At 42.1% G+C, this 12,981-nt stretch overlaps 1 protein-coding gene across 1 annotated transcript in view; it reads right to left on the reverse strand.

The window, feature by feature from the left end:
- Positions 1-4,544, reverse strand: part of LOC116399124 (uncharacterized) — a 6,211-nt gene extending 1,667 nt beyond the window's left edge. Inside the window, exons 1-2 of the mRNA XM_031876030.1 lie at positions 4,223-4,544; positions 810-863 (exon numbers count right to left, since the gene is read on the reverse strand). Coding sequence (XP_031731890.1) covers positions 810-863; positions 4,223-4,544 — 376 coding nt within the window. The remainder of the gene's footprint in view (positions 1-809; positions 864-4,222) is intronic.
- Positions 4,545-12,981: the final 8,437 nt, after the last annotated feature.

The raw sequence follows: 12,981 nt of genomic DNA on the forward strand, positions 1-12,981 counted from the left end.
CCCCCCCCCCCCCCCCCCCCTCCCCTCCCCCTCTCACTTATAATTTCAGTTTGAAATGTGATGTTTTTTCATTGCTTAATGTTTCTATGACACTTACTGCTATTACTTGTAGGTTAAAACGACTACTATTACTATTACTACAACTAATAATAGTGGGGAAACTACTGGTAAAGAACTCTGATTTGTAACATCTTGGATATTATTTTCATAGATTTGATTGTTTGCAAATGTGATATTTCTCGTTAGTTTGCTAGTTTAATGAATACCACAATACAAATGTAAAAAAACGTAACATGATGAAAGAAATGTAATGTCAAACAATATTCCATATATAATACTATTCTTTCAACACATTAGGACAACACATTGGTGGACAATGTTATAATTACTGATTAATAATTATTAATAGTTTATGTGTCCTCTCTGTATTCAGTCCAGTGTACATTTTCCAATGTTTTAATATGTTGACTGTACCATGTCTACACCATGCTGTTTTGCTTTTCTGATGTTGCACCGTGTCAGAAGAGTGAAGCATCTTACTGTGAGCAGGAGGCTTTTCTGCTGTAAAACACGCATCCTCCACATTTTAAACCTCAGAAAAAATGCCCAAGAGCCTAAACACTGCATCGCCTGTGTGTTTGTGTCAACGTGTATGTGTGAGTCTTCATTTGGACGGTGGGAAGGTCAGGTGAGGTGCAGGTAGAAAGACAGATGAGCTCATAATGCTGACCAGATGAAAGGGGGTCAGCATGTCTCTGTGGCAAAGCTAAGTGCTGCAGACTGTGACCCATGTAAGCTTTGGTTTTTACCTGGTTCGCTGGTTTCACCACCGTCACCTTCAGCAACCATCGACCTGCCTCCACCTACATGCAGTGAGCAAGAGAACAGGCATGTTAGTGACTCTGCCCACAACTCCATCTGTGTCTTATGAAAAGATAAAGCAATAAGGCAGAAACAGAAGTCATGTAAACACGAGAGGACAGATGACAGGTATTTGTCATTCAATTTGGTGTAGCTCTTTAAAACTGTCATAGAATTATGTTACTCTTAATAAATCCAAAATGTGTTGCAGTCCCTCAAATCACCAAATATGGTATTAAATGGTACTATGGTACTAAATTGTTCTCATAATACAACAATTCACCACAGCACCCCAAAAATGAAAGAAATGTTCACAGTATAACATCCGCCACATTTTTGGTCATGATCCCAAAATTAGTTTTTAAGCCCCAGATCTTAAATGTTGCAATAACACCCACCAAAACATTTAGCATCATCACAAATTGTATTGCTGTTAAAATAAAAAGTCTAAAATCTACAAATTTGTTGGAATGATCCCAAAAATGTGTTGTCATCATCCCAAAATTTGTCTTGGTATCCTGAAGTCCATAATTGTTATATTATGTCCCCAAAGGTTTTGTAGCACCCACATATCCAAGAATGTGTTATCATGATCCAATCATTTGTTATAATGCACCCAAATCCAAAGAAAATGTGTAATACCCCCCCACCCTCAATTTTGTTACCACTATCCTAAAAAGTGATTTGGTAATAATTCCCAAATTTGGTATAACTACCCCAAAAATTGTTCTCATAATCACAAATTATCACAAATCCCCCACTGCTCAAAAATTAAGGGAACACTTAATCATCACTGTATAACACCAAGTCAATTCAACTTGTGGGATATCAATCTAGATAGTTAGGAAGCGTAAGCAATTGTGAATCAATTTCACCTGCTTTGGTGCAAATGAAAGCGCAAGTAGATAGCAGTGGCATCAACAAGACAACCCCCAAAAAGGGAATTGTTTTGTAGGCGGTGGCCACAGACCATTTCTCTCTCCTTGTCCTTCATGGCTGATTTTCTCTAGTTTAGCATTTTGCTAGTGCCCTTGTCACTACTTGTAGCATTAGGCAGTACCTACAGTCCATTCAGGTTGCACAGGTAGTCCAGCTTCTACAGGATTGCACATCCATAAGAGCCGTAGCAAGAAGGTTTGCTGTCTCCCAACACAGTCAAGACCGTGGAGGAGATACCAGGAGACGGGCCATTACATGAGAACTGGACAGGGCCATAGAAGGGCAACAACCCATCAACAAGACCGGTATCTGCTCCTTTTTGCAAGGAGGAACTCAAGGAGCTATAGAAGCTACAACATTGTCAGAAACAGACTCCATGAGGGTGGCATGAGGGCCCGACGTCCTCTAGGACCTGTGCTCACAGCCAAGCACCATGCAGCTCGATTGGCATTTGCCAGAGTACGTCAGAATAGGTAGGTTCGCCATTGGCGGCCCGTTGTCTTCACAGATGAGAACAGGTTCACAATTTGCACATATGAGAAACGTGAAAGAGTCTGGAGACGCCATGGCTAATATTATTATTTGGCGGTGGGTCAGTGATGGTCTAGGGAGGCATATCCTTACAGGGTTGCATAAACCTCCACGTGCTAGCCAACCCTGACTGCTGTTCGGTACCAGGATGAAGTCCTCAGACCCATTGTCAGACCATGGCTGGTGCAGTGGGCCCTGGGTTCCTCATGTGGCCAGATTATGTATGAGGTTCCTGGATGACGAAGGCATTGATGCCATTGACTGGCTTTCACATTTCTCAGACCTCAATCCAATTGAGAACCTCTGGGACATTATATATCGGTGCAACCGAGCCGCCAAGTATAGCGCCACAGACTGTCCAGGAGCTCACTGATGCCCTCATCCAGGTCTGGGAGGAGATCCCCTAGAACAGCATGTGCCGTCTCATCAGTATGCTCAGACTTTGTCGGGAGTGCATACAGGCACGTGAGGGCCATACACACTGGGCCACATTATGAGTAAGTCTATGATTTCAATTTTTCACTTTGATTTTCCCTGGGATTTTGAATCCAGCCCTCAATAGGTTAATGCTTTTGGTTTCCATTTAGTGTTCTAATGTCATTTTGTTCTTCACAAATTACATGATGAAGATATCAATATATTAATGAAGATTTACAACTTGAATATTTCGTTCATTGAGATGTGTGACTTAACTGTTCCCTTAATTTTTTTGAGCAGTGGATCAATGCCTCCAAAATTGCTGGTTACAGCCTCAAAACAGCCTCAGAATTAGTTGACTCCCTCAAATCTGATAAGTTGTCAACTTTGTTGTCACAATCACACAATTTCTTGTAATGCACCCAATTCTAATAGTATATAGTAAATGTTGCTGTCATTAACCACAAATGTTAATGACTGTAAAATCTCAACATGTGATATAACACTCACCATTAATTGGTGTCATTATTCCAAGATTTGTTGTAGCACCCCCACAATCTAAATTGTTCAGCTCCAAAATCAGCAAATAAGAATTTCTTGGAGGTCAAATTTCTCTCAGATGATATTTGATGATTGTGGGGGCAATATTGGGCCTCATAACTAATTCCAGGTGGGCTTCTTTAAATACTTAAACTATAAAAAAGGAAAATGTATCCACAGAGCACATTTTACATTAATTTTGGGGCCCCATGCTGCTGCTTAACGTGTCCTTGTCCTGATCTGCCAACTGTGAAACATTACCGATTGAAATCGTTCATTTTGCTTTAAATCGCTTGATGTAATGAGCTGACTATCAAGTCAAGTCAGCACTATGATACCTAAAAATAGACTTATTCATTCATTATGTATTGCCCACAGGACGTTCTTCAAAAATAGAGAAACAGCAGACCTGCTCTCCATTTCTCCCACAGACACTTGCTGATAGTGTAGTTTGTCAGGACGTCTTCCTCGCAAGGTCATTGGCTGAGAGCAGAACTACAGGGATTTTACAATTTAGGATTTTTATTTTTTGTGAGAGATGACTAAATGCTCTCCACAGTTTGTTGGTTGGGCTTTACCCAAACAACTGTCCCTGTACATATTGAATTAAGAAAGAGTCTGCTTGTCTCATAGTCTCTTAGGTCATCTATTAATTAAGATGTTTGTGTTCTGTTGTTAGTTTCAGGCAGCAATTGTTCTGTATATAAGTATTTAAAACAGTCTTCAATACACAACTGTAATACTTTAATACATCCAATAATATATATATATATATATAATATATATATATATAATATATATCGTATATATATATAACTCCAATTCTCTCCATGCTCGTTTTAGTAAATGTATGCACACACACACACACACACACACACACACACACACACACACACACACACACACACACACACACACAATAGGGGTCACATACCGACAAAATCATTAACTACATCTTTGACCAGGTGTCCAACTATCGCATAGGCTACCGCCACCATCACCAGCGCTGCCATAACCAGGTAGAGAACCGCTTTGGGTAGCGGGATAGAGTCTCGTGCAGGTGTCCGGTAGTCTGTGTACAGCATGTCACTCTCGGAATAAGAGTACTGAAAAACGTGCTCCATGCCCGATGTGTGGTTGGAGTTGAGAGGCGGGTTACTTGCGCTCATAGCGCTGTCCGGCTGCAGAGCTGTCACCATGGTGGCCGTCACATCCTCCGCTTTGTCGATGTTTACCAAGCCTGTAGTTTTATTCATCAGAGGTAAAATCTGAGACAGAAAATAGCTCCAGTCCTTTATGGCACTTGTGTTACATAAAAACATTGTTTCTCTCGTGCAATCGCCACAAGGAGGTTTAAATTTGCAGGGTTACCAAAGCGCAAAAAAAATCGCTGAAGTGGCAACACAATGAGATACACCAGACTCTCCAAAATTGTCTTATTTCAAAGTAACAGATTGATTGTTAATTAAAATCCAACAGGTTCCCTCGGATGCCAAAGTGTCCGTCTGACAGGAGCTCATCAGCGCCTCTGAAAACTTACCCAGCTTTCACTGACGAAACGCACGGCGCCTCATTCATTGGAGGCTGTACGACGTTTTACGCACCACTAAAGGAATTTTGATTTATGTCCATAAGTGAAATAAAAACAATACGGTACAGTACAATAGTCTACAATGTCACCCAAGGCAAGACGCGTGCCAAAAAAAATGTGTCGTCAATTTCCCCCTGACCTTAAAAGCGCGTAAATCTCGGATGAAGGACCCAGGAATCTGTGACTGCGTCCCCGCGGCTGTCACATCCAGTGATGATGATAATCACACGTGAGAAACTGCAGGAGTCACGACGCGTGTCCAGTGCTGAAATGTGCGCCTGGTGGGAGAGCGTGGACACCGGGAGACACTTGATTGCCTTTCCCCGTCGACCTCACGTGAAACGCTGTTCCTCTGAAGCCTGAGGTGAGTTCAAGTCTTTTTTTCAGCCAGAGGCTGGCTCAACGATGAACAAATCAAACGATGACTGTTGATGTAATTTCCAATGAGCCCCAGTGGAGCCAGATGAATGAGATGGACTTTGTGGTCGGAACTTGCACAAAAGTTCAAACTATAGACTTAAGAACAATAGAAATGTGCACAATGTATGAAAAGGATGTGGAAAAAGTAAACTGTAAAAACAAAAAACAAAATGAAGCCAGAGACTGAATCTGAAATGTATTCAGCTTTGATGAAAAAAATATTTATCTGATCAATAAAGCAGTGGGGCCGCTCAAAAATAGACTGATTGGAAGGAAAATTAGTTATACTGACTTGACCGATATTTATGCAGTTATTTGTTATATGCTGCTGAAGAAAAAAAAAAAAACTCCCTCTGAGTCTGGAGCAATATTAGATATTTAACCCATTTCCTTAGGTAGGTCTTCAATAATTAACCCAAACAAAGATGACAACCAGAGGCTGGGCCGCCATCTTTGTTTGGATTAAAGAGTTAAGATAAACGTTGTGGAATTTGTTGTCTTCAAAACCCCCCCCCCCAAAAAACAATGTTCAGTGAAAAGTCTTACCTGTAGGTGGTGCTAGAGGAAAAGTCAGGGCATCACCAAGGCTGTTAGGATTCATCCTCTGGAGATCATGAATATATGTAGAAAATTGAATGGCAATCCATGCCGTAGTTGTTGAGATATTTTATTCTGAACTAAAATGGTGGTGACCTACATTGCCATCCGTAGAGCCTCGCCGCAGTACGTAATCATCTGTTACAGACAAAGTTGATTACTTCTGTGTAGCTGCAATGTTCAAGTGATACGCTGTGTATTAGGACAGTAGATCACAGTATACATGTCATTCACTTGTCTTTTTGATTCTGTTGTTAGGCAACTGCACAATTTTAAAATAGAGATTTGGTCATCTCACAACAGCAGAACAATGTTGTTGTCCACACAAAAAAAAGAAAAATTCCCTTTGAACAGAGGACAGCTGTTAAACTATGTGAACAAACGTGCTGTCAGTTATCTCTGTTGTATTCCCTGCACCTCTGTGGATCCAAAGACTGTTTCTCCAATCTTCCTCTTTTCCCGGGAGGACGAACTAGACTCAATTAAGATCACATCAGCCGTTCAAAGATCGGCTCAGAGGAAATATATTGGACTCACTGACACTTAAATCAATCATGGTGAGTCCAATGAGTCACTGCGGACGCCACCGTGGCCTTCAGAAGTTCAGCTGTCACAGCTGAAGAGGAAAGTTTTTTTAAGATTTTCTTATTCAATCAACAGTTTCAAAATGGAGGTCATTTTCTCTTAGCTTTACTTGGTTCACTGTGGAAAGCATATGTGTTAACAATGCAATATAGAATAAATTAAAACAATGGTCAACTCTAAATTATGTTCATATTTACCATGAATCAGGAACACATTACATTAAATGGATCCATCACTATGTGAGATTAGGGGATTGTGGTGCCATAAATTCCTGCTGTGATTGGTCGAGGCATGTCCGACTTGTATACGTAAATCCTGACGATCACATCTCGTGATCTGTCATGACGTAAGGTAATCAGGGAGGAGTGGGCAGAGACAAACCAACCATGGCGTCCAAAATGTCTCAGACCACTTCCTTGATGTTGTGAAACTTTAGGCAGGAGATACCAAAAAAAAAATAGAAAAATTGTCTAATTTCACAGTTTGTATGTTAGGCACTCCAGATACCCTAATGCAGGGGTCTCAAACTCAACTTACCTGGGGGCCGCTGGAGGTAGAGTCTGGGTGAGGCTGGGCCGCATCAAGTATTCCAAAAAAAAGTACAACTGATCCAATCTTCATTAATAACAGTTCAGAACATGAACGGTTCTTCAGAACATGAATGGGTTCTTCAGAGCGTGAACGTGTTCTTCAGAGCGTGAACGTGTTCTTCAGAGCATGAACGGTTCTCCAGAACATGAACGGGTTCTTCAGAGCATGAACGGTTCTTCGGAACATGAACGGGTTCTTCAGAGCATGAACGGTTCTTCAGAACATGAACAGGTTTTTCAGAACATGAACGGGTTCTTCAGAGCATGAACGGTTCTTCAGAACATGAACGGTTCTTCAGAACATAGGCTTCTCTTGCCTACTCCTTGCTACCAGAGACCTGGCAGTGCTTCCTCTCACACAGCTCAGCCACATTTGGCTTGAGGGAGGAAGCAGTTGAGACCCTCAGTATGGCTTGAAGATGCTCATCAGTAAGTTTGGACCTGTACTTTGACTTATTAAAGTTCATGGTTGAGAAGAGCTTTTCACACAGATATGTGCTCCCAAAAAGGCACATGGTCCGCTTGAACATCCTGGAAAGCTCAGGGAAGGTGGGGGGCAATTCTCTCAAAAACTGTCCAAGCTTGTCTGCTATTCCACTCACCTCCCTGAACTTGGCTTTGAGTTCAGAATTGCACTGCAGGTCAATGAGCTCCATTTGAAGCACAGGAGGGGCATCTTGCACATCAAAGGAGAAGGGGTCAGCAAAAATTTGAAAAGTGGCTCTGTGTGTCTTGAAGTCTGCAAACCTCTGATCAAATTCCTCCTGTAGGTTTACAATGGCATCAGCATACTTCTCACCACTGAATGGTGTGCCCGCACCCATGAGTGCCTTGCATGTTGGGAAATGGCAGAAGTTTGTCTGAGAGAGCTGGGCTTTCCATAACACAAGTTTTGTGGAGAATGCTCTGACGTTGTCATAGGCAGCACTGACAAGCTGCCCTTGGCCTTGTAACTTCTTGTTCAGTAGATTCAGCTCCTGTGTGATGTCAACAAGAAAAGCTAAGTCCATGAGCCATTTGGGATCACTTAGCACAGGAACAGCCATCCCATCCTTCTCCATGAAGGCTTTCACTTCTGCTCTCAACTCAAAGAACCTCTTCAAGGCGTTTCCCCTGCTGAGCCAACGTACCTCGGTGAAGTAGAGGACATCCTCATATGCTGACTCTATTTCCTCCAAAAAGGCGCGGAACTGCCGGTGCTTTAAGCCCTTGGATCTAATATGGTTGATGCATTTCACAACAACAGACATCACATTGTCAAACTTCAGGCATTTGCTGCAAAGGGCCTGCTGATGGATAATGCAGTGCAGAGCAATGGCCTCCTCCACACCCTCCTCTTCCAGTTTTCTTTGAACAAGTGCCACCAGTCCATTTTTCGTCCCCGTCATTGATGGTGCTCCGTCGGTTGTTATTCCAGCAAACCTCTTCCATGTTAAACCGGCATCCACAATGGCATCACACAGCTGGCGGAATATCTCCTGAGCGGTGGTCTGGCCATGCATTGGAATCACTGTGAGCAACTCCTCCATCACTTCAAAACTGTCATCAACTCCGCGGACATACATTGCGAGCTGCGCAGTGTCAGTGATGTCTGTGCTCTCATCAAGAGCAATTGGCTTTCTCCCGCAGTTGATCATATATGTTACCTGACAGGTCAGAAATGCGCTCTGCCACTGTGTTGGCTGAAAGGCTGATGTTGCTAACCTGACTCTTTTTTTCCGGACAGACTATACTTGCAGCCTGTAACATGCACATTTTTATGAACTCGCCTTCTTTGAATGGCTTTCCCGCCTTGGAGTGCCGTCGGAGTGCCCCGGTGCTCAACAAAAAAATATTCCGTCTCCCACTTTTCCTGGAATTGTCTGTGCTCTTCGCCAACTTTTCTCTTCACGGCAGGTTTTGAGAAAGACATGACTGGGACTGGGTGAGATATATTTTCCTTCCACTTGGTGTCACTCCTGAATCACGTTTCAACCAAGTGACGAGTTTCGCTAATTCACGTTGTAAATATAAAACGCCCACAACGACTCTCGCAACAACTCGGCAAAAAGGTGCGCGTGAGAGAAACGCGCGGGCCGCATTAACATTACACTTTTATGTTAGGTAGGGGGCCGCACAATATCGGCTCGCGGGCCGCAATTGGCCCGCGGGCCGCGAGTTTGAGACCCCTGCCTTAATGCATTTGCACAAGCACTGAAAAAGTGAGTTTTTTTTGTGATATGTCCCTATGAGGGATAATCCATGGTTAGGCAGTGTGTGAAATACAGAGAGTCTTGGGGGGTCTGAGACCCCTTGGTTGACACTTGAGACCCCCTGAGGCAAGTGTGCTGTGCGTATTCTTGTGCAGAGCGTAGTTGTGTAGGTGCGTGAGTGGCCTAGTTGTTAATGATATAAGCCTTAGTGATGTGTGTGTTTGTTTGTGTGTGTGTGTGTGTGTGTGTGTGTGTGTGTGTGTGTGAGATTCGCACACTTTCACAAGGTTGTAGTGGATTATGCCATCATTCACTCAAACCAGGGGCTGGAGTCGAGACGCCGAGAAAAACCAAGTGCGAGCAGGTTCAACATGTAGTAGACAAGTCAGTAAAGTCTGTTGGATTTAAAGGGTTGTATATTACTGCACAATGTGAACGGTAACTATGAAAGTGTATCTTTCCAAAAAGTTGTGCATAAAACTATACAATATAATTAATCTTAGTTTGAGGGAATAATTTATCAAATGTTTTTTTCCCCCTGCACCTACAAAGCTCTGTATGATAGAGGGAGGCACACTGGAGACTGTAAGGGAGAGGGGGGGTAGAAAAAGAAATTTGAACAGAGAATCCTATCCATTCCTGTGTTAATCAGCAGGGATTGTGACGCCAGTGGAGGACACACCCCTGTGATCATGTCCTGCTGAATAACAAAGCATCTCAATCTGTGCAGCTCTGGTTTATCTGGCTGCCTGATGAAAATTACCCCTCAAACTGGACTCATGTACTTTAATCAGATATGAACCGAGCCAGACAAATGCTCAATTCCACCTCTTTGCTCATCCATTCTCTGTATCCTCCGAACCCCCTCCCTCCATCCTGCAGGCTGAATTAAGCTCTCTTGTATCACTCTTTGCCCCTCATCCTCCCAGACGGCATGGATTGGAAGTCATTTTCTCTCCCTAAAACCATGAAGGTCACACTCTTCCTTGCTCATGTCAGATCCTCATCCTCAGAAGCCCTTAGGTGAGCTGAGTCTGAAGTGGATTCGCTTTCAGTGAACACTCTCCATGATCCTTATCCTGAACCCTTTGCCTTTTTGCAGGACATTGCAGGAGTCCTAGGCAGGTTTTAACATATGGAATTTCGTCCATGATAGGCCTCATCACGAGACTCCTGTTAATGTACAGTTATCCTATTGGACATTTGTTTTTATGGGTATGGAGGGAGAGGGGTGTGGAGACAGTGTCAGACTGTCTGCGAGGTTATTCCTTAAAAAGGGGGTATTACAATCCCTTTGCCTGAATATCTCCAAGTCTTGTGTGTGTGTGTGTGTGTGTGTGTGTGTGTGTGTGTGCGTGTCTGTGTGTCAAACTGCACTAATAAGTAAGCTCATCTCAATCACCTTTTTGTGCCTGAAAAGTGACTACTCAGTTACAGTACATAGGCTTTGCATTGAGTTGAGGTGCACCTGTCATACAACTTCTTGTTAAAGATAAAACGGAGCTCCTATTGCTTCGAGATTTTATGGGAGGAGTTAGGACTCCTTGATGAACAGATGAACACATGTATCATGTATCATCACATGTGTGACATTTGTGTGTTTAGTGTTAAAAAAATTGACCGTGAAGGCAGTTTGGAAATCTGGTAAAGTTTTCTGTTTAATAAATACATGGCGAAATGCCTGTACTTTCGTGTAAATGTTTACGTTACGCCGTTAACAGGTTACGCTTGCGCATGCGCGACGGCCAAGATTCTTGGCGACTCACACATGTGTAGCTTAGTGTGCTTCCCTTCGCCACATCCTACCTCTGTGAGATCGGCTTTTCTGCTGATCTAAATGCAGATCTAAGCTCAACACTGAGCATGAATTGAGAGTGGCTGTATCAAGTTTGCAAAATATTTGTAGTGGAAAGCAAGCTCATTACACCCACTAATACTGATACAACTTGATGGCTCACACAATTTAGTTTTGTTTTGCACAGGTAGAACTTTATTTGCATTGTTCTAACAAAGTGATTGCACATTGTATTTGTCAGAGAAGGTTGACCATAGGTTGCAGGGGCTTAGAAATTAAGTTTATATATTACTTAACGGTTTTCCCAATTACATTGTGGAAGCAAACATAATATCAGGCTGGAATATGTTCATATGTTCAATGTTTTTTGAGTTTCATCTCCTGCACGAGACTTTGACCGGTTCACATCCTGAGTCCTGTTAGTGGTAAGGTTTATGCAACATAAGCATTTTGGTGAAGGTTAGGGAAAGATCGTAACAATTGTTAAATGTTAATAAGCGCGTTGTGTCTCAGGTCACTTCAGACCTTTTCTCTATTAAAGTTTAATAACGCTGTAATCACTGGGAGAGGATATTGTATTACGACATTGGATGTTTTGGCGTGAAATCAAATGAAATACGTTGTCAGTGAACATTTTATTGATATTTCAGTATCGATTTGCTACGTACATTAAATAGCATTCCCTCGTATTGTAGATAGCAAATGTGCTTCACTTTTTGCTCAAAACAAATTCGTTGTCGCAAATTAGGTTGATTTTTAGGAGATACTGTTGGTATTATTCATTTCACAATGACACTTTTACAGTAATTAATGTAAATAAACCAAAAACTACATCCAACACACATCTAACAAACTGCATACAAACTGAGGTCTGCATCACCTATGTGGAAATTGAAAAGATGTTAGCTGACAGTCAGGCTGTGTGGCTGTGGAGGGATGAGGCAGGTGACATAAGGCAGTCATGTTCCTCCCTTCCTTCCTTCCTTCCTTCCTCCCTTCTTTCCTTCCTTCTCTCTTCCCTTCCCTTCAACTTCTTCTCTTTAGATGTTAATACCTGAGTAAAACTGATGAATGAATATTTTGTAGAAACATAAATCAATCTATATCCATATATATACAGTATATATATATATAGATTTACATTTTGTAAGCTTGTCCATAATGACATTGCTTATTTGTGTCTCGGTTACGGCACATGTCGGGTCAAAACAGCTACAGGTGACACAAAATCTGGATTTAACTCTCATGATCATGATCCTCTGACATGACGAGCAGTGACTGTTGCATTGCATTAATCACATGGAAGAGATCCCCTTTCACTAGGAGATTAATTTCAAAAATGGACATCACTGTATTATCTCAATATTTCAAATGGAAGAAGTCAGGTGAGCATGAATTTAGGAAGTGAATTTGTTTTTGCAGATGAAAAGTCTATTTGGTGGATTGTTTTAATCTGTCACAGCGAGGTCAAGCTGCCTTTTGTGCTTCATTCCGTTTGCAGCAGTATTTTGAGTGTTCTTCCCTCTGTCCTGCTTTTACTTTACTGCCAGGTGGTCTTTTTATATGGAGGACCAGCTGACGTTTGGCACAGACTAACTCCCTGTTCACCTTTGAACTTTTGTATCGCTGCGAACACCTCCAACCCCATGGCAGCTGCGGTGGATGCACACGGAGGGATCAGATGAAAAGTACCAACAGAATGACCATAATTGAGTCTGAGACTATTTCATATTCCAGTTATTAAACGTTCACTATCTGCGATGTGATACGTAATCCATTAAATAATGATTCAATTCAATACACATCTTAATAATCTAATCTACTGAGCCAGGATATGGTTCAAATAATATCAAATGGACGAAAATGTTATATTTCATTTTTACATTACTTCAACGAGCACATGCGAAACTGCTCATTGGCCTG

Source organism: Anarrhichthys ocellatus, unplaced genomic scaffold (assembly GCF_004355925.1).
Source record: "Anarrhichthys ocellatus isolate YVR2014 unplaced genomic scaffold, GSC_Weel_1.0 scaffold102, whole genome shotgun sequence".
NCBI classification, from domain to species: domain Eukaryota; kingdom Metazoa; phylum Chordata; class Actinopteri; order Perciformes; family Anarhichadidae; genus Anarrhichthys; species Anarrhichthys ocellatus.